Source organism: Suncus etruscus, chromosome 7 (genome assembly GCF_024139225.1).
Source record: "Suncus etruscus isolate mSunEtr1 chromosome 7, mSunEtr1.pri.cur, whole genome shotgun sequence".
In the NCBI taxonomy this organism is placed as follows: Eukaryota; Metazoa; Chordata; class Mammalia; order Eulipotyphla; family Soricidae; genus Suncus; species Suncus etruscus.
The window spans coordinates 56,868,842-56,891,511 of NC_064854.1; the positions used below are offsets into that span (position 1 = coordinate 56,868,842).

The following is a 22,670-nucleotide window of genomic DNA, read 5'->3' on the forward strand; positions in this document are numbered from 1 at the left end:
TGAAGTTGCAGATTGAAACTGTTGAGTAGCTCTGTTATATCTGTCAGAAAGGCAAAGTGCCATTTCCATTCTGCATCATTGAGCTCTGGTACTTCTTGGTTTTTTGAAAGTAGAAAAGTTGTAATCTGTGGAAGTAAGTCATAGAAACGTTTCAAAACTCACCCTCTACTCAGCCAACGGACTTCTGTGGGTGGAGGCGGTTGACATCATCCCTGAGAAACCATGACACTGAGTGTATATGCTGGCAGGTATCTTAGCAACCAAACAGCGCTCACTGCTGGCGGGCTGGATCAGACTCCTCTGCGGGCCGCATGTGGCCCGCGGGCCGTAGTTTGAAGACCCCTGTTTTAGGTGAATGTATTATTACTGGGCAGCCTAAGGTCTGCTATACCAGGGATTTACCTGTTCTTGAGCCATTTGTTCAGGATAGGCATTAAGTTTTAGGGTATTTGGAGAAAGGAGCTGAGGATATTCTAGATAAGGAGCATTCCTAGGAAGCCTGATTTTTTTCTTCTTTTTCTTACCAGCCATTTTATGGAGAATCTATTTGAGTTCTAGTTAATCCTATGATCTCCTTGGCTATGCAATCAGCTCTTTTCTTTCCTTTTTTTTTTTTTTTTTTTTTTTTTTTGTTTATTGGGCTATACCCAGCAGTGCTCAGGAGTTACTCCTGGCTCTATGCTCAAAAGTTGCTCCTGGCAGGCTCGGGGGCCCTATGGGATGCCGGAGATTGAATCTGGGTCTGTCGCAGGTCAGCTGCATACAAGGCAAATGCCTTACTGCTGTGCTTTCACTCTGGACCCTATCTTTCCTATTTTATTTTCTTTCAAATTTTGGGAATAACTACCACTAGTGGGATTTTATCTAAGCTTAGTATTTACATCCTGATAATCATGGAGTCTTTGCCAATGGGATATTATAAATCCAACCAAGTAAGAGTTGTCATTATAATAAAAAATTCACTGGTAGTTTCCATTTTTAGTTCCCTCTTTTTATTAGCATTTTGTTTTTGATTTTTGTTTTTGGGTCACAACTGGCTTTGCTCAGGGATTACTCCTGGCTCTGCAAATTTTTTTTATAATTATCTTTATTTAAACACTGATTACAAATATGATTATAGTTGTATGATTACAGTCATGTAAAGAACACCCCCCTTCACCAGTGCAACATTCCCACCACCAATTTCCCAGATCTCCCTCCTCCCCACCCCCACACCTATACTCGAGACAGGCTTTCTACTTCCCTCATTCATTCACATTGTTATGATAGTTTTCAGTGTAGTCATCTCTCCAACTGCACTCATCACTCTATGTGATAAGCTTCATGTCATGAGCTGCACCTACCAGCCCTCATCTCTCTTGTCTCTGAGATACTGTTAAAAATGTCTTTCATTTTTCTTAAAACCCATAGATGAGTGAAACCATTCTGCGTCTTTCTCTCTCCCTCTGACTTACTTCACTCAGCATAATAGATTCCATGTACATCCATGTATAGGAAAATTTTATGACTTTATCTCTCCTGATGGCTGTATAGTATTTCATTGTGTATATGTACCACAGTTTCTATAGCCACTCATCTGTTGAAGGGCATCTTGGTTTGTTCCAGAGTCTGGCTATTGTAAATAGCTCTGCAAATTTTTTGTTTTGTTTTGTTTTGGGGCCACACCCGGCATTGCTCAGGGGTTACTCCTGGCTGTCTGCTCAGAAATAGCTCCTGACAGGCACGGGGGACCATATGGGACACCGGGATTCGAACCAACCACCTTTGGTCCTGGATCGGCTGCTTGCAAGGCAAACGCCGCTGTGCTATCTCTCCGGGCCCAGCTCTGCAAATTTTAATGACTCTGTCCCCTCTTTGGGACATTGTAGTGAGAAGCTAAGACACAAACTTTAATTTTAAATCTCTCCATGAAATGTCTTCATCATTGACAATAGATGAACTTTTCCAGTGTTGTTGAACAGCTGAGGGGTTAATTCCAAATCTCCTTTTTGATCCTAAGGTCATCTCTCCCATATAACTTCGGAGAAAATCATTTTTAAGGAAATTATTAATGATTTTGTGTGTAAAGAGGGTAATTTTCAACAGTATCTTCAAGTTTGTTTGTTGTTGTTGGTTTCTTTTTGGTTTTTGGGCCACATCCGGCAGTGCTCAGTTTTTCTTGCTCTGTGCTCAGAAATTACTCCTGGTAGGCTCAGGGGTCAGGGATGCCCTGGGATGCCAGGGATCAAACCCGGGTTGGCCACATGCAAGGCAAACATACTACTCGCTTTGCTATTGCTCTGGCCCCATCGAGTTTGTTTATATTTTATTAGAGTAAAAAGAATATAGTAAAAACAAGGAAGACTTTTTTTTTTAGAAGTAGGTAACTCAGTTCACGATTGACACATATATTGCCACAATTTTAGCTGTTAATAGTCCTCATAGACTAATTCAGAGTGGACTGAGATAGGAACAGTGAAGTGGTAAGAAAGAAGTAAGAGATAAAGGCAAACAAGTTAATCTGGACTGGTGGGGTAGGTAGTGGGGGCTTAAGCCACTTGCCTTGTACTCTACTCATCACATCTGGTTCCCTGAGCACTGCAAAGAGTGACTCCTGATTACAGAGAGAGCCTACACTCACGGAGGTTTTTCTTGGGTTAGGTAGGAGAGTAAATAAGAGAGTTTACAAAGGGACCAGAGAGATAGCATGGAGATAAGGTGTTTGCCTTACGTGCAGAAGGATGGTGGTTTGAATCCCGGCATCCCATATGGTTCCCCGAGCCTGCTGGGGGTTATTTCTAAGCGTAGTGCCAGGAATAGCCCCTGAGTGCTGCTGGGTGTGACCCAAAAACCAAAAAAAAAAAAAAAAAAAAAGAGAGAGAGTATACAGAGCATGTCACCAAATTCAAGAAACTCAGTTGAGAATTTTATTTACAAAAGCATGTCAGGAAGCAGCTTATGTTTACTCTAAAAACGTGTACTTTGGGCTCATCAAAGAATTGAGTGGCTGAGGGCAGAGCTATAGCACTGCATAGTGCTAGGCAAGGGCATTTGACTTGCACACTACCAACCCGGGCTGGACCTGGGTTCAATGCCCGACATCCCATATGGTCTACTGAGCCTGCCAGGAGGAATTTCTGAGCTCAAAGCCAGGAGTAGCCCCTGGGTGCTGCTGAGTGTAGCCAAAAACAACAACAACAAAAAAGAATTGGGTGGTTGTCCATTTCCTCTATTATTCCTTTGATAATTCTTCCTCCTCTGAGAAGAGTTGGACCTGACAGGATTCTAGAGACTCTGGAGATGACCAGTTCCCACAGCTTCCTCACCCTGCAGGGAAAAAGGAGATCTGAGGACACATAGCAGAGCACAGAGTTGGAAGGTGGCAGGCCGGACTTTGCTGACAGCGCCCCAATTTTGCAGTGCTCTTTTCTTATATTCTAAGTCTTCATTCCAGGATGTAGGAATGGAAATGAAATGAAAGCAAATGTATGCATGTCTGCTTGTTTGATTGCTCCCCACTGACCTCTCTTTCTAGTGTGCATGTTTGGGGTGAAATATTTACCAGTTTTATCCCCCTCAGGGATCATGCATTATTTGCTATCTGAGTGAATGGTAATGTTTTCTTTTTGAAGTCAGCTATACTGATATATGTATGAAGTCTTTTTCAGATTTGCTTTTCTCTCTGAATGTAAACATTAAAATCACATTTTCTCTCTTCCTTTGCAGTAGTATTATTGATTCCACGGAATACAGCCAGCCTCCAGGCTTCAGTGGAAGTTCTCAGGTAAATGACATTCAAGCAGGATGCTTTTAGGGTGTCACAGATCTAATCATTTGAATGGTTAAATTACAGGTTTGTTCTCAGGGATGCGCTGTAATGAAGACAGCTGTTTGAAACACTGTGGCTATAATTAGGACTTGAATAACGCTGATACATAATCAAAAGTTCTTCACTTTTCATTGAAGAGATTAATCCTGTTTCTTACAAAACTGATGATGCCAGGCCTTGAGAGGAGGAAATAATGTTAAGAGGAAATTATCAATAATCGGGAGCTGCTAATTTTTTTAGCGATAGGAACCTCATAATCTACTGTTAACTTTCCTGTTAATGATGCTTTCTTCCCCTCTTGGTTGGTGTTGTGGTGTCTGGGGCTGCCAACTTGTTTTACTGCAGTGCTCACTGGTCACAGCTTTTGCTGCACTAGGGCACCCACAGGGTCAGAATCCTTATTGGTACTATAGTGCCTCATTGGCCACAGCACTTGCTGGCAGTGCTTACACATACATTTGTCCCCAGTGGCCCCGGTGTATGCCCCTGGCATCACCTCTGTGGTGTGGAATGGTGCTGGGGATTGAACATGATGGGGCTCTATCCTGAGTCACATCATTTTCCCATCCCCATCCTGGTATGTTCAAATGTTAAGCCAGGGGTCCTCAAACTATGGCCCATGGGCCACATGCGGCCCGCTGAGTGGTTTTGCCACGGTTGCCTGCCCTGCTTAGCATCCAGCTCATCCCAGGACCATAGTGTGCATGTGTGGATGTTCCCCGAACTCTCCAACTCCCCTCCTTCTCTCTGTTTCTTTGTTTTTTGTTTGTTTGTTTTGTTTTGTTTTTGTTTTTTGGGTAATACCCGCCAGTGCTCAGGGGTCACTCCAGGCTCTACGCTCAGAAATCGCTCCTGGCAGGCTCGGGGGACCATATGGGATGCCGGGATTCAAACCACCGTCCTTCTGCATGAAGGGCAAAACGCCTTACCTCCATGCTATCTCTCCGGTCCCATTCTTTTCTCTGTTTCTTGACTCCTCCTCTTAGTCTCAGGCAGGGGTCTCAAACTTTGACCGCCAAAAGCAAGTCCATAGTTTTCATTGAAATATTGGTAAGTTTGTTGATTTCACTTTACTTGTTCTTCATTTTAAATATTGTACTTGTTTCCATTTTGTTTTTTTACTTCGAATTAAGTGCACTGTGCATAGAATCTGGTCAAAGTTTTTGTTTGTTTGTTTTTAAGTTTTTATTGTGGTCGAAGTGAATTACAATTCTCTCACAGTAATATTTGAGGCGCATAGTGAGTGACTGAGGGGCATTCCTACCACCAGTGTTGTCCTCCCTCCACCCCTCTTCCCAGCATGCATGCCATATCTCCCTTTACCCCCATAATGCTAATACAACTATTCCCCCCTTGTACAGCTTGTTGTAGATTGGATATCGATTCTGTTGTCATTGACTTTGGATTTTGTATTCATGACTGATCAGTTTATTTCCACCAAATTTAAACTATAGTCCAACCCTCCTATAGTAGGACAGTGAACTGTCCTCCTGTTTAAAAAGTTGGAGGACCCTTGGTTTAAGCTTTTCTATGGGAAGGAAAGTGCAGACTTGAGTAAAATATCACTTCTCTTTTAACTAAGTCAGATGATTTTATTTGGCTTTTATCTTCTTCATTTGTGACTTGAAGGTGATCTTTGTCAAATCTGATTTTGAGGTCTAGCATTTTTAATCACTACAGTGAAATAATTTCATACTTAAACTCAGTTACAAGAATGGTAAAAAAAAAAACTATTATTTCCCCCAGATTATCCACACATTAGCCTTCAACTATATTTACCACACTGTTCTCATTTTCTTTTTCTTTTTTTTTTTTTTTTTTTTTGGTTTTTGGGCCACACCCAGCGATGCTCAGGGGTTACTCCTGGCTGTCTGCTCAGAAATAGCTCCTGGCAGGCACGGGGGACCACATGGGACACCGGGATTCGAACCAACCACCTTTGGTCCTGGATTGGCTGCTTGCAAGGCAAACACCGCTGTGCTATCTCTCCGGGCCCACTGTTCTCATTTTCTCTTACATATACACACATATGGTTCTGAAAACTTTGGATAGCGTATCTAAGGCACAGCAGACATAATGTCTCTTTACTTCTAAGGACTTGGGAATTTCTTATAAACTAAGATATTAGGGCCAGACAGAGAGGACAGGGAGGAACCACTGGCCTTGCATGTGGCAGACCCCGATTTGAATTTCTGGTGCTGCATGTGATTCCCCCAAATATAGAGCCAGGAATGAGCCTTAAGTACTGCTGGGTGTGGCTCAAAAACAAAAAAAGAGTTTAAGAAAATTAATATATTGGGACTGAAACTGATAGTACAAGCATTATATAGCTAGTGTGTATCAGGTTTATTGTTTTTGTCTGTGTATCCGATTTATTCTGTCCTAATAAATACATCATGTATAGTACAAATATATCCTGCCCTTTAACTCTAAAATATTAACTTAAATGCTTGATCATTTTATTGAAGAATTAACCTTGAAGCCTATTTTTACTTTAAAAGAAAAGTTGGAAAAGATGATTTAGGAATGATAACTTTTTACCACTTATAATTATTTTAATATGATAAAACTTTGAAATAATAGATGCAAACATCTAAGTCTTCTTTGCAGGACAAGCATGATTTGTTGGGAGTTTTGAGTATGTTCTTTTTCTTATTCTTTACTTTAGACAAAGAAACAGCCTTGGTACAATAGCACATTAGCTTCAAGACGAAAACGACTCACTGCTCATTTTGAAGACTTAGAGCAGTGTTACTTTTCTACAAGGATGTCCCGTATCTCAGGTACTTACTCAGGACTTCTTAGAATATTTCACATTGATATTTCAAATCAATTTCTAGCTCTTTATGTTGGATTTATTCCCTTCATAAAGCAAAAGTGCATTTTTCACAAAATCAGCATTGTGGAGATTTTTTTAGAGAGAAAGATAATAATTTCTCATGACTTTTTTTGTTGTTGTTGTTTGGTTTTTGGGCCATACCCAGTGATGCTCAGGGATTGCTCCTGGTTATGCGCTCAGAAATCGCTCCTGGCGTGGGGGACTAGATGAGACACCAGGGATCAAACTGCAGTTCTTCCTAGGCTAGCGTGCACAAGGCAGACACCTTACTGCTTGCACCACAGCTTCGGCCCCTTTCATGACTATTTTTGTACTTTTTTCTATTTGGAAACTTGGGGCTGGGATGGCATGCCTGACACAGTGCTGGAGCTACACTCCTTACATTGCTTGGAGGTGACTATGTGGTGCTAGGCTGGCAATTACATCCTGGACTTGGAATGCAAAGCATTTGCTCATGTTCCAGCGTTTTAAGCCATCTTCCTGGTATAATTTGGGCAATTGTAATTTTGGTATAGTGAACTGTTTAAAGCTTTGAAAATAAAAATATTATATAAGAGAACTTAAATTTATCCATTTGCCTTTTATCATTTTAGAAACTTCCCTGTCTCTATGCTGTGAATGAAAAAGATGAAAGCATCAGTGTGTGTTGGGGGAAAGGGATATTGTAAACCTAGTGCAGGTAGGAAGTGCAGGTACATAATTCTGAGACACTATATGCTCTATAGTTATACTGAAGGCATTCTAAAACTAGAGAAGGGTGTTCACTGAGTAAATGGCTGGGCTTCATTGACAATGGGGAAGTATAGTTCCATGACCACTGGCAGGACATCAGCAGGGTTGTATTTAGTATAAACAAGGCCAGGTGAAACACTTCACAGTATAGGGAACTAACCTGCTAAGATCTGGATGTGATAGCTTAGGATCTTTTCATTGCTCTGGGGAATGAGGCAGTTTTGCCCTGATTAGGAACTTAGCTCCTCTGTAGCTTTTTTGGCATCTTTGCTTAGTAGAGGGATCCAGGGATGTGACTCAGTGGTAGTGTGCATGTTTGGCCTGGATGAAGCCTACATTTGATTCCTGCACTCCAAAACACAGCCAAAGCCAACAGCAATGAAGATATTAATGCCAACTCTACGGGCTTATCTGGGGGCCAGTTGAGGGGCACACTTCAGCAATCCTCAGGTCTTGCTCCTGTGCTTGGGAACCAGCATTTGCTGATAGTGCTTAGGGGGACCATATGGTAAACCTAGTGGGGGGAAGTGCGGTTAATAATTCTATGAGATACTATGTGCTCTATAATTATACAGAAGGCATTCTAAAGCTAGAGAAGGGTGTTTGAACTTCAGTTGGCTACATGCATTTGTACTATCTCTCTGGTCTCAGACTTTTTTTTAGGGTTGTAAGTAATGAGTCTAAAATGCCGTATTTTATATGAATTGTTCAATTAGTAATATATCTACTTAGAACATCAAGGAAAAGAAGTCTGGTAATTTATTAAAAATTGCCTCTTGTTTTTTTCTTGAATAGGCATGTTTTTATTGTAATTTACTGATTGCCTTGATTCCTTGAACTTGTTTACCTTTGGGTTGTGGTAGAATTAAAAAATGTATCAGATTTACATGTTTTTCCCTCTGAAGACTAGAAGAAAACCAGTCTTGAAAATAATGATAACCAGGTTTTTTTGTTTTTTTGTTTTTCCATTTTTTTGTTGTTTGTTTGCTTATTTTTGGTTTTGGGCCACGCTTCTTAGCACTCAGGGGTTACTTCTAGCTCTGTGCTCAGAAATCACTTCTGGCAGGCGTGGGGTCATATGGGATGCTGGGGATTGAACCTGGGTCTATCCTGGGGCGGCCACATACAAGACAAATGTCCTGCTGCTGTGCTATCACTCCATCCCCTGATAACTAGTTTTTATGTAGATAGAAAGTTTTCATCCTTTTTGAATTGGGAATGGATCCCCTATATTGAACCTCTATATTAGTTATTTTGTCCACAGACAAGGGCAGGTTATTTTTTTAAGGTGGGAAAGAGATGGTTTGCGATAGGCTCTTTTTTTTTTTTTTTTTTTTTTTTTGATTTTTGGGTCACACCCGGCAGCGCTCAGGGGTTACCCCTGGCTCTACGCTCAGAAATCGATCCTGGCAGGTTCGGGGGACCATATGGGATGCCGATTCGAACCACCGACCTTCTGCATGAAAGGCAAACGCCTTACCTCCATGCTATCTCTCTGGCCCCGCGATAGGTTCTTATACTGTTAAAAGTAACAGCCTCCTTTTATGCTAGGGATAGTAAAGATAACAAACCAGTTGAATTCCTTTGAGGAAGATTAGTGTTTTACAGAAAGATTGAAGAGTAGTTACAGCTAAGAGGAAGATCTGAGATTTATTTTTGTGGCCATGGTTCTCTTGCACCAAAACATTTTGTTCTTAGTTCTTAGGACTCTCTCTAGCTTATCCTGCCAATTTGCATATTGATGAAAGTATTTCTACTGTTGAGTAGATGAAGGGCCTCTTAGTGCTCCTAGCTGGGAAGAGACTTAGGGTACTTAAGAGTTCTAATTATGCTTTTGTGTATTTTCTCAATGAGCCTCTATCTAGCCTTTGTTTTCTCCACCTTTGCTTACCCAATTTTGACTTTCAACATCTAAACGAGATTAAGAAATTAATGTCTTGGATTCTTGAAATTGAAAGAGAAGATTAAAACGGCTGGAGGAGGGGGGAGGTGCTTGCTTTTTTACACAGCCAATGCAGGTTGGATCCCTGGCATCCCATATAGTCCCCAAGCATTGCCGGCAATAAACCCCTGAGCAATGCTGGGTATGTTCCAAAGGACAAAACGAAAACCAAAAATGAAGGAGAAGGTATTATAAAGCCTTCAAAGGAGGAAGTGGGTAATAAACATTGTGATTTTGATTTTTGCATTGCCAGACATCACATTCAAGACATCACACATATAAGGCATGTCATCTGCCCCTGAATACACATTTAGTCTGTACTTTAGTATGAAATTAGATACCAGCAGATCTCTTTGTACATTGACTATAAGCCAACTGTGCCAAAATCCTAATCCCTAAATTTTAAGTCACTGAAATAGCTGATTTTACTCTTTTCTTTATCATTTCTATTGAAAGTAGGTGTTAATGAGTGGATTTATGATAACCAAAAGTTTAGATACACTGGAAAAGTGTATTGGTCTTCAATAGAATACACATTCTTGAATGCTTATAAATTTCGTGTACTTACAAATTGATGTTCAAATGTGGAAGAATAGATTAACATTAAAGCAATTAAAAATGAGTATCTAAAGTAATTATCTTTCTAGTATTTATTATTAAGTCATAGAGTTATAGGTTTAGATATAAAAAGAACCAATTAACTGCTATATCCAAATCACACTGTAGTACATTTGAGTTTTTTTAATAACCCACATTCTATTTATAATTTTATAATTTTTATGAGAATAACTTTGGTGGAGCAGAAGCTTTGTCTCAATAACATTATTGCATAGTAATTAGATTTGTTCCTTGGCTATTTTTAGACGAGATACTACAAAATTGAACTTTATTAACAGAGGTTGTTAATATTTGCTGGGTTAGTGTTTAAATCTTTCAAATGTAAAATATCAGGGATAAAAGTTTACTTAATTTCCTCGGATAATGTTTGTTTTGCTTATAATTATTGTTCACAAGTTCAAAATATCAACAGTTAGGTTACTCTTTTATTTTGTTTTTGTTTTTTGTTTGTTTGTTTGTTTTTGGGGCCACACCCACCGGTGCTCAGGGGTTACTTCTGGCTGTCTGCTCAGAAATAGCTCCTGGCAGGCATGGGGGACCATATGGGACACCGGGATTCGAACCAACCACCTTAGGTCCTGGATCGGCTGCTTGCAAGGCAAACACCGCTGTGCTATCTCTCCGGGCCCTAGGTTACTCTTTCTTCAGATTAAGGAAACTCTTTGTATCATGTCACACATATTCTGTCTATATGCTTCACTAACTTGCTAATTATGATTATTAGATGTTTGTTTCATTATGATTTCTATTTGCAGAGGATAAGAGAAGAAATCACAAAAGTATCATGAAGTTGTGTGTATGTTTAGGAGCTTAATGTAGGGAAGAAACTTTAAAAAATAGAGACTTGTCATGGATGGACTTTAGATTTAACCGAGGAACCTAAAGTTAATTTGACTTTAGAGCCAAATTTGGCAAAGATCAGGGGTCACTCCTTGTGGTTCTTGGGGGACCATTTGTCAGGTAGGGGATCAAACATGGGTGAGTTGCATGCAAAGACAGCACTTAGGTGCTGTGCCATTGCTGTGGCCCTTTTCTTTCTGTCCCATGCCAATAGTGTTCAGGGGCTGTGACTTGTGTTCATGAGTCTCCTGCATGCAAAGTGGACTCCAACCCTTTGAGCTATTTCTCCAGACCTGTTTTACTTCTCATTCTTTTTGTTTGTTTTGTTTTGTGATCAGATCTGATGATGCTCAAGGGTTATTCCTGGATGGTGCTCAGGGGACCATATGGGATACTGGGGATTGAACCCAGTTTGGCTACTAATGTAAAGCAAGCACTCTCCCTCCTGTATTATTATTGCTCTTGTCCCTACCTTTCATTCTTTGAAAAGAAAATACAAGTCCAACTTGAAATATTTTTGAAAAGCAATGGTGATTTTATTAATGTTTTCATTATAGAGATATTTTTTTTTTTTTTTGTATTTTTGGGTGACACCCAGCAGTGCTCAGGGGTTACTCCTGGATCTACGCTCAGAAATCGCTCCTGGCAGGCTGGGGGTGGGGGGGTGAACCATATGGGATGCCGGATTCAAATCACTGTCCTACATGCAAGGCAAACACCTTACCTCTATGCTATCTCTCCAACCCCATATAGAGCTATTTCTAAGTTGAAGAGTTGTTTTGGCATACTCTATTATTATCTGTTTTATCTGTTCTTCTATTAATATACTTGAGTATTAAATAAGCAGGAGACTGGAGATGTATCTCTGTAAACATACTTCAAACTAGTAAATTCCTTCTAACTAATATGTTGGAGATATACCTTCTTTTCTTCTTCCTCTTCTCTTTGAAAGCAAGAATGTTATTTTTGCTTTGATAAAATGATTAACTTCTCTGTCACAGAAAGATTTTTTTTGTTCCCAAGAAATTATTGCTAAAAAGGGGAAAGATCATGATGTTGAAAATCACAGATTATCCAGTACTAAGGAAGTTTTATTATAACTACAAAATCAACTAGTTTGCATATGCTGGTCTTTTCTAAAATTATGTGTGTTTGTGAGCTGGAAAGAGAATACAGTGGACAGAGAACTTGCCTTGCATGCAGGTGACTTGGGTTTCTATCCCCAGTATCCGATATGGTTCCCCAAGCCCCAACAGTGTGATCCTTGAGTATAGAGCCAGGAATAAGTCCAGCACACAGCTGAGTGTGGCCCCAAACAAACCAGTAAACATAAAAAATGTTTGATTTTGGAATGTCATTTTGAATCTGTGGATACTGCTCTTTGGATTGCACTGGAGTTCCAAACAGTTCTTTTTGCCTCCTTCCTATAGATGACAGCCGGACGGCAAGCCAGTTGGATGAATTTCAGGAATGCTTGTCTAAGTTTACCAGATACAATTCAGTCCGGCCCCTGGCCACACTGTCCTATGCTAGTGATCTCTATAATGGGTCCAGCATTGTCTCTAGGTAAGTACTGGGCAGTATTCTTCACAGGTTCCTCCTGCAAACATTCGAGAATCTAATCCAATACAACAAGTAGAAGTAACAGTGTTAATGTTTCCGAACCATTGCTCTGAAGTTAGGTTGCCCACTCATTTTTAGTTCTCTGATGTTCAGCTATTTTGTGAAATCCTGTTGCTCACTTGCTTAATCTCTGGAATGGGATGATTAGCTGTCTCTTCTTTGTAGTCTTTGGGGTTTTCTTGGACTGTTTTTGACAGGCCTTGGTGATAGACCTGTACTCTTCAGAATCTGACCCTGCTTTAGTTATCTGGAAGAGTTTGTGAATAATTATTTTCAAATATTCCTTCAACACCCTTTCTGTCTTAAGTTTTTAAAAATATAAATTCAACTTTTACAGAATATTTGAACCTATTCAGTCTGTCCCTTTATTGATGATGGGCATGAATTTTAATAATAAAGTTTGTTGGGGCCGGAGCTATGGCCTCGCACGTAAGTAACCTAGGACAAACCACGGTTTGATCCTCTGGCATCCCATATGGTCCCCCAAGCCCAGAGTGATTTCTGAGTGCATAGCCAGGAGTAATCCCTGATGTCATCGGGTGTGGCCCCAAAAGAAAAAAATAAAGAAATGGTCTCTCAAGTACTTTATCTGTTTCAGTTGGTGAGTGTATTAACATACACATGCTTACGTTTTTCGTGTCTTGACTTCTTTAATCATAGTAATACTCATCCTTGGTATTTAACCACACTCCTTTCTTCCCCCTTTCATTATTGGTATGGCTTTGAATTTATCAACTTTATCTTCTTAAAGAACCACTTATTGGCTTATTGATCTTTTTTTTGTTTCTTTGTTTGTTTTTTGGGGGGGTCACACCCGGCAGTACTCAGGAGTTACTCCTGGCTCTACGCTCAGAAATCGCTCCTGGCAGGCTCGGGGACCATGTAGGATTCCTGGATTCGAACCACTGACTTTATGTATGCAAGGCAAACACTTTACCTCCATGCTATTTCTCTGGCCCTTATTGATTTTTCTTTTCTTTTTTTGGTTTTGGTTTTGGGGTCACAGCGGGCAGCATTTAGGAGTTACTCTTGGCTCTATGCTCAGAAATCGCTCCTGGCAGGCTTGGGGGACATATGGGATGCTGGGATTCAAACCACCGACCTTCTGCATGCAAGGCAACTGCTCTACCTCCATGCTATCTCTCTGACCCCTATTGATTCTTCTTTATTTTTCTCCTGTTTTTGTTGAGTTTTCCTCTTAATTTTATTACTTCCTTCCTTCTGCTTATTTTAGATTTAATTAGCTCTTATTTTTCTAAGTCAGAAACAAGTACTGAGTTGAAATATTTCATCTCTAATATAGAAAACTTATTTCAAGCATTGTACTGCACATTTGATGTGATATTTTCTTTTTCCCAAATATGTTTTTATCATAGTAAAATATATATTAATTAAAAATCACCATATTTGGCAAGAGATAGTACAGTATTGCTTCTTTGCATATTGCCGACATGGGTTTGTGCTGTAGTTCCCCATAATGTCAGTTATGTGATATGAAAATGTTCTCATTCAACTAGTGACTTTTCTTTTTGCCAGCCATTTGTGTTGCTGTGGTGAAATTCTTGTGTTTGATTCCTAGCTCTTGCTTTAGAATCAGCTCAAATTCTTTTCTTGGAGACTGAGGTCAAGATTCTGGCTCTTGGGGCCGGAGAGGTGGTGCTAGAGGTAAGGTGTCTGCCTTGGAAGCGCTAGCCAAGGAAGGACCACGGTTCGATTCCCTGGCGTCCCATATGGTCCCTTCAGGCCAGGGGCGATTTCTGAGCGCTTAGCCAGGAGTCACCCCTGAGCATCAAACGGGTGTGGCCCAAAAAGAAAAAAAATAATAATAATAATAAAAAATTCTGGCTCTTACAATTTAAGCCTTCCATCTGTTTTGAGTCCATTGTTGTCCAGTGGTCTGTGTTCATTCTTTCATAAGATGTGTTTATTTGTGAGCCTTCCCTTTCTGTTTTCATGATAAAGATTTGTATTTATTTCTGTGACCATCAGTTTTGAAGCTTGAGGATTCAAGAGGCTATTTTTTTTTTTTTTTTTTTGGTTTTTGGGCCACACCCGGCGGTGCTCAGGGGTTACTCCTGGCTGTCTGCTCAGAAATAGCTCCTGGCAGGCACGGGGGACCATATGGGACACCGGGATTTGAACCAACCACCTTAGGTTCTGGATCGGCTGCTTGCAAGGCAAGCACCGCTGTGCTATCTCTCCGGGCCCTCTAATAACATTTTTAATGTAAAATCACTGGTGATTAACTCAGTGAGTTAACTTTTTTTCACCTTTTTTTATAGGTTGGCAGTGAGTTTTTTGTTTGTTTTGGGTCACACCCAGCAGTGCTCAGGGGTTATTCCTGGCTCTATGCTCAGAAATCGCTCCTGGCAGGCTTGGGGGACCATATGGGATGCCGGGATTCGAACCAATGACCTTCTGTATGAAAGGCAAATGCCTTACCTCCATGCTATCTCTCCGGCCCCGGCAATGGGAATTTTTTTTATCAGGCACTAGACTGATTAAAACTTGCAAATGCAGTAGTTGTATAACTCATTTTATCAGTGAATTAAGTGAGCAATTAAATCAATGCCAGTTCATTAGATGAGTAATTAATTTATTTAACAAAAACTAATTGACCACCTAGTGTGGTCTAGACTAAAGGTATACTTTGCCGTGAGATTTGGAGTCAAAAGAGCTTGTGATTGGATTTCTTTATGCTGATGTACTTTTGTTGAAGTATGAGGGAAGTCTCTTTAATATTATTATGCTCTTAATTGATGAAAGACGGTATTGTTTAGAAAGGTTTTAAAAAGGTAACTTGGGTGTGAGATAACAGATTGACCTGTCATCTATCTATATATTTCTCTCTCTCTCTCTCTCTCTCTCTCTCTCTCTCTCTCTCTCTCTCTATATATATATATATATATATATATATATATATACATACATACATACATACATATACCCAGGAGCAGCCCTGTGCATGGCCTTATAACCCCAAGCCTTTATACTATCTCTCTGGTCCCTTATCCTTCTGTTGATAGCATTGATCTGTTATAGTCCTGGTGTGTTTTTTCATGCTAATTCTCTAATGCTAATAAAAACTATTATTTTTAAATCCTGTACATGCAACAGACAACATTTGCTATTAGGAAATGTCAGGAAATACTATCCAAACTTCAGTTGGGAATATCATTTGTTGAAGGGAGAGTGATGAAGATACATAGGAGTGTACAAATAGATCTTTTTCCCACTTTGCATGCTTCACTTAGTTACATTGTCTTAGCAGCTCTAAAAGAAAGATGATCCAGTTTCCTTTCATTGGTGTGGGGTACATCTGGTGATGCTTAGGGATTACTTCTGGTTCTGCACTTAGGAATCACTCCTGGCAGTGCTCGAGGGAGCTGGAATTAAACCCAGGTCAGCTGTGTGCAAGTGCATTGCCCTTCCATTGTGCTCTCACTCTGACCCCAATGTCCAGTTTTCAAAGCTGACTGGTAAGAGAGGATAGATGGTGGCATTGGACTGCAGCAAAGCCAGAGAAATGAAGGAACTTGGACTCTTTCCCTGCCTAAGACCTTTGCTTTTCTACTTCTTCACTCTCACTCTCCTCACAGGTGATAGGTTTAGTGGAATCTCTTCCTGAGTGAACCTTGAGTGGCACATATGTGGCTCTGGTGTCACTGGGCTGATGCCCACCTGGATGCTGTACTTGCCCCTTACTGGAGGTTGCTCTCTTGTAGCCATGGTGACTTGCACGTCTGGGTTGTAGCTCTAGTATGGATGCGCTTGTCTCACACAGCTGCTTGCTCACCACAGCTCTCGTCCCTGGTTGGCATGCTGCAATGACTCTCTTCATGGTGCTCGTCAGGCATAGCACACTGGAACTATGGTGCTTGCAAACACCCAGCAGTGCCCCAGACAGCACACTGAGGCCTTGCTTAGTACCTGTGCTTGGCACCCAGATTTGAACTCCTTCTTCTCTCTTGCAAAGGTTTTTCTGGCTATCCTGGCCCTATGAAGAATTTCTGTTGGAAAGGAGAGGGACTCGTTAGAAAAAAGGCACGGTTGACGTTTGCACTTTTACTCATTACACTATGGAAGACATTGTTCTTCCTGTAAAGGTTCATGAGATCTAGGGCTGATTGTTTATGACAGAAGTCCCAGAGAAAAATCTGGAATAATATCACACAACTTCTGCCTTTGCTTATGGAGAATTTCATTTTATTGAACACCATAAACAAAAGACCACAAGGTGGCAGCATTTGTTTACTTGAGGAAAAACAGTTATTAAAGACTAGAAGAAGTGTAGATGATGTGAGGCTTCCTAGGAAGATTAATTTTCACGAATATCAGGTGGCCCTACGCTAACAAAGCAGGTAATAGGAAGATGGGACATTCTTCTTCCACATAGCAATAATGTGTTTTAGTTATATTTAGTTATAATGTATTTAGTTGTATTTTAGTAATGTTATATTTGGTTATTTTAATTATCTTAAATTAGGTATTCAGTAGTTAATAGAGAGTGATGTTTTGGAGCTGCATTGTTTAAACATATTTCACTCAGGTTACTGCTTCTTAAATTCTTGGGTTAAATAGCACATTGTTACGAATAAAAGTGTTATATACTCTCATTCCTTTTCATATTGTCATTCACTGCTTCATACACAGTAATTTCAATAAAGAGCTCATCAGTTTACAGAATTTTGGCCCCCTTCCTAGTAGATTTATTTAAGCCTAAGAATATGTAATCTTCGTTCACTTAAAGTTATGCTGGATTTTGAAGGGGGGTATTCTATACATGACTGTAATCATACAACTATAATCATATTTGTAATCATGGTGTTTAAATAAAGATAACTATAAAAAAATGCTAGGGGTCGGAGAGATAGCACAGCAGTAGGGCATTTGCCTTGCACGCGGCCAAACCTAGGAGGGATCCCATATAGTCCCCCAGCCTGGCAGGGGTGATCTCTGAGTGCAGAGCCAGGAGTAAAAGAAAAAAATAAAAGTTATGCTGGATTTCCTAATCTCCTTGTGCCAGTGAATGACTGTTTTCAGTGCTTCATCATTATATAATTACATAACCTCTCACTGCTACCACTGTCAGAGCACTTCATCATGGGTTCACTGATAGCAAGCAGTGTTTGGTGCTTACATAGAAGAAATTCTGGTTGTTCAGCAGAAGTGTGCCTTTTAAAACTTAACTCAAGTGGGTATAGAAATAGCACAGTGCAGGACCCGGAGAGATAGCACAGCGGTGTTTGCCTTGCAAGAAGCCGATCCAGGACCTAAGGTGGTTGGTTCAAATCCCGGTGTCCCATGTGGTCCCTCATGCCTGCCAGGAGCTATTTCTGAGCAAACAGCCAGGAGTAACCCCTGAGCACTGCCAGGTGTGTGGCCCAAAAACGAAAAAAAAAGAAAAGAAATAGCACAGTGCGGAGGCCTCTTGCCTTGCATGAAGCCAACCCAGGTTCGATCCCTAGCATCCCATATTGTCCCCTGAGCACCACCAAGAGTGATCCCTGAGTGCAGAGTCAGGAGTAATCCCTGAGTATTGGTGAGTATGAATCACCACCACCACCCCACCACCCCAGATCCTTATTCAATTGTAGTTGAAATGGAGCAGAAAGTTGGACTGGGGTTATATTAATGTGCCTTATTCATCTTGAATTGGACACTTTTCGATCTCATATTCTTAGCTGGATTTAACTTCTTTGTTCTGTCCCCCTTTACTCCTCCACATTAAAAAAAATAGGTGATTTAGTTGTTGTGTCTTGAAACCATATAGTTATTCTCTGCTCTGAGCCAAACTCCTATTCCCACCCACCCACCTTGCCTCTGTGGATAATTTAGAATATTGACCTATTCTGGGCTTCCTGACCAGGTCCCTCAGCAGTATGTACTTCTTTGTTTTGGCTATTTTAATTTGGCATGTTGTTGAGATTTATCTATAGTATTTCCTGTGTAAGTTACAGACTAATATTTTCTTATGAATATTTCAAAATTTGTTTCTGTGTTCATGAATTGATGGGCATTTGAATGCTTTCCAATTTTTTAATGCTATGAATTAAAAAAGCTGCTATGAATATTCACACAAAATTCAACTTGGATATTCATGTTTTTCCTCTGGGGTAAGTAGTCTGGGACTGAAGTTACTGAGTGGTATGATTTATTTTTGCTTCCCATTCTGTGGAGAGGCCAAATTTTTACAGTCACTATTACTGGATCGTTCTCATCAGCAATGTGAGAGAGTTGTAGGTGTCTTTAGTCACTCTTGGTTATTGATTAAGTACTTGGTTATTAATTTAATAGCAAGTTAGATGTTTAGTGGGTATGAAGTAGAAATACTGCCTTTTTATTTTTTTTTTTTTTTTTTTTTTTTTTTTTTGCTTTTTTTTTTTTTTTTTTTTTTGGTTTTTGGGCCACACCCGGTAACGCTCAGGGGTTACTCCTGGCTATGTGCTCAGAAGTTGCTCCTGGCTTGGGGGACCATATGGGACACCGGGGGATCGAACCGCGGTCCGTCCAAGGCTAGCGCAGGCAAGGCAGGCACCTTACCTGTAGCGCCACCGCCCGGCCCCTACCTTTTTATTTTTCTATGTATTTCTCCCACAAGTAATGATGCTTAATGTTTATTTGTTTGTTTATTTGTTTGTTTTTGTCACACCCAGCAGCGCTCAGGGGTTACTCCTGGCTCTATGCTCAGAAATCGCCCCTGGCAGGCACAGGGGATCATATGGGAAGCCAGGATTCGAACCACTGTTCTTCTGCATGGAAGGCAAAACGCCTTACCTCCATGTTATCTCGCCGGCCCCCAATGCTTAATGTTTTTATTGGTCCTTTATATATCTTTTATGGTAGACCCATTCAAATGTCTTACCCATTTTAAAAATAAAAATCAGATCTTCCTTTCATTGAATCGGATTTTCAATATCTATGCTGAATACAATTATTTTGTCAAAATGTGTGAATTGGTAGTATTTTCTCCTGGTACTTCATCATTTATTTAATCAGTGGAATCTTTTTTGAAGAACAAAAGTATGAATTTTGTTCAGGTCTAGTCTGTTTATTTTAAATGTATTTTATAGTTTTATTCATACAGAAACATGCTTGCCCCATATTATCAAATTACTTTGTTTTCTTCTCTGATTTTAGTTAAAGTTTTTGTTTGTTTTTTGTTTGTTTGTTTGTTTGTTTGTTTTTGAGAGACACCCAGCAGCGCTGAGGTGTTACTCTTGGCTCTGTGCTCAGGAATCACTCCTGGCAAGCTCGGGGGACCATATAGGATGCCGGGATTTGAACCATTGTCCTTCTGCATGCAAGGGAAATCCTCTACCTCCTGCTATATCTAGCCCCTAGTTAAAGTTTTTATATTTAAGTCTATAATTCATTTCAAGTTCATTTTTGTTTAGATTGTGATCTAAGATTCGGGTTTAGATCCCTTTCTAGTCTGAATATCTCTTAGTTTCAAGTGACATTTGTTTAAAAGGTATCTTCTTCCCATTGGCACCGTTGTTTGAAATTCTCTGCTCATTTATATTGAACCATATCTGCTCTAAGACTGGTATCTGCCACTCCCTTTCTCTTGTGTTGTTATTGTCACAAGGGTAGGTAGATTGTCTTGTTGATAAGCTATACATTTTTCTCATAGTATTGAGTTTGACCGGGATTGTGACTATTTTGCAATTGCTGGTGTCACAAAGAAAATTAAAGTCTATGAATATGGCACAGTCATTCAAGATGCAGTGGATATCCATTATCCTGAAAATGAAATGACCTGCAATTCCAAAATCAGGTACATGGATTATTTTCTTGGCATAATGCTGTATGTATATGACAATAATGCAATATGTATATAATAATTTGTATATATAGTTAGCATAAGTTTGTTATTAATAACTTTCTTTAGGGCTCTTAATTATCCTTGAATATTTATAATTGAATTTTAAGGACACCATTTTCCCCCCTTTTTTGTCTTTTTGATTCTGAGTCTTGAAATCTGAGATAGGCATTCTACCACTGTGTCATATTCTTCAGTCACTCAGGGGATGTATTTTTTACTTTATTAAAAAAGTGTTGTGGCTCTGGGAGGCCTACTCTCCCTTTTGGTGATACTAGATCAATAGTACTGAAGGTTTAATGTAGAAGGATTCTGCATTGGGCAAGCCCTGTGGTGAGGGGGTTGCTCGGTCCAGCAATGGTTTTTGGAATCTTTTTTTCTTAGGGGCGGGTCATACCCAGCAGCACTCAGGAGTCACTCCAGTCTCCATGCTCAGAAATTGCTCCTGGCAGGCATATCCCCATATGGGTTGCTGGGATTTGAACCACCGTCCTTCTGCATGAAAGACAAATGCCTTATCTCCATGCCATCTCTCTGGCCTCAGTTCTTGGAGTTTTGTATGTCTTAGCACCTTTTCTCTGGGCAGTGCATTATGGTCATTTGGAGTGAGTGGAGGGAACGAGACTAAGCTAGAGGCTGTGGACTTCCGTGGTCAGTATGCATGGAACCAGTTCAGACCAGTGAACTCAATTACCGAGACCTCAGCTAGGAAGCAGGAGTTCTGGGAGTTAAGCACAAATTTATTTACATTCCAAATTTAACTCTTAACCATTTTGTGGAGTTTCTCCAAGAAATTTACCACTTATTTGCAATCTGCAATTAAGGCCTTCTCTGCCTGAAATTCAACACTCACAATATTGGAAGAGAGATGGGTGTTCATATGTGAGGAAGTAAATCTAAATGGCTTCTTCCTAATATCCATTTGCTTTCTCTGTGCCTCATTAATGTATGTTTTTTACCCAAAACATTTGTGAGATGCCTTCACAATTTTGGAACATTTGAGAATAGCTAAGGCAATAAATGTTAAGCTCTTATTGTTAATGCTCCAGGTTGGAATCTCAGCCATATATTTATAATACTAAGTGTTGGTCAAGTATTACCAGGAGGGGATCCTAGGCTGCTGAAGACCACTTGGGAAATACCAACTATTTTAAAAAAAATATGGAGAGAAACATGGTTTGGGTTGTTATTTGGTAGTTCTATTAAGAGTATGGGATTTACTTCTTTTTTTTTTTACCAGATGTGTTGTGAACAGAATGATGATAATGCTTGTATGTGGATCATTTTTAAAGGGGCTCATCTTTCTGACATTTATTACATCCTTGTGCCTTATCTTTGTATTCAGTAAGGCCCAACTCTGTTTCTTCCAGCTGTATCAGTTGGAGTAGTTACCATAAGAACCTGTTGGCCAGCAGTGACTATGAAGGCACCGTCATCCTCTGGGATGGATTCACAGGTCAGAGGTCAAAGGTCTATCAGGTAAAGAGGGATTTTCCATTCTTGGTTTTTTGGGTTTTTTTTGTTTGTTTGTTTGTTTTTGGGTTACACCCGTTTGATGCTCAGGAATCACTCCTGGCTATGCGCTCAGAAATCGCCCCTGACTTGGGGGGACCATATGGGACGCTGGGGAATCGAACCGGTCCGTCCTACGCTAGCGCTTGCAAGGTAGACACCTTACCTCTAGCGCCACCTTCCCTGCCCCGATCCTCCATTCTTGTTTTATGAATCATTCTTTGCTCTGTTATAAAGCTTCATGTGCGTTGTCTTTGCAATCGAAAGTCACTGTTCAGCTTTTTTATATCTATGTTTCTGAAATGCCTTTCTGAAGCATCTCTTCAGATCTTGTAGAATATAATGAGTGAATTTCCAAAAATGGCAATTTGAGTAAATGGTCTATATGAAGTATTTTGAAACTAAGTTGTATCTTATTTTATTTTCATAGTTTATTTTTACTCCTACCAGTATAATAAGTTGGTATTTGTGTTATTTTTTCCCCCTTTAATTAAGAGCCATATTCTTGTCTTCATTGTACCTCTAGGAGCATGAGAAAAGGTGTTGGAGTGTTGATTTTAACTTGATGGATCCTAAACTCCTGGCTTCAGGCTCTGATGATGCAAAAGGTACTGTTGCCCCTCACTCTACTCCCTATAATCCCTTTTACTGGCAATGATGCAAATAGTGATTTAAACTCATGGCAGTCCTTTGTGATTATTGATTAGGCTGAAAATAATCAAAGCACAACAGCCTATATCTTTTGGCTTGAAAGAAAAGTGAATATGCTATTATAATGTTCTCTGGATTCCCATCACATGATGTTTAGAAAGTACTACCAATCTTGTAGCAAGTTCTTTTACATAGGCCATCCAATAAACTTGGCATTCTTCTGAAATATTTGGAAATTATTTATTTTGAATTACTTGGAGAAGGGTGGTTGGGACCCAGT

The 22,670-nt window shown here is 40.0% G+C and overlaps 1 protein-coding gene across 5 annotated transcripts in view; it reads left to right on the forward strand.

The window, feature by feature from the left end:
- Positions 1-22,670, forward strand: part of COP1 (COP1 E3 ubiquitin ligase) — an 80,731-nt gene that overhangs the window by 30,913 nt on the left and 27,148 nt on the right. For all 5 annotated transcript variants that reach the window (XM_049776462.1, XM_049776459.1, XM_049776461.1 and 2 more), the window contains 6 exons: positions 3,706-3,763; positions 6,477-6,591; positions 12,210-12,345; positions 20,039-20,182; positions 21,598-21,706; positions 22,266-22,347. In XM_049776462.1, coding sequence (XP_049632419.1) covers positions 3,706-3,763; positions 6,477-6,591; positions 12,210-12,345; positions 20,039-20,182; positions 21,598-21,706; positions 22,266-22,347 — 644 coding nt within the window. The remainder of the gene's footprint in view (positions 1-3,705; positions 3,764-6,476; positions 6,592-12,209; positions 12,346-20,038; positions 20,183-21,597; positions 21,707-22,265; positions 22,348-22,670) is intronic.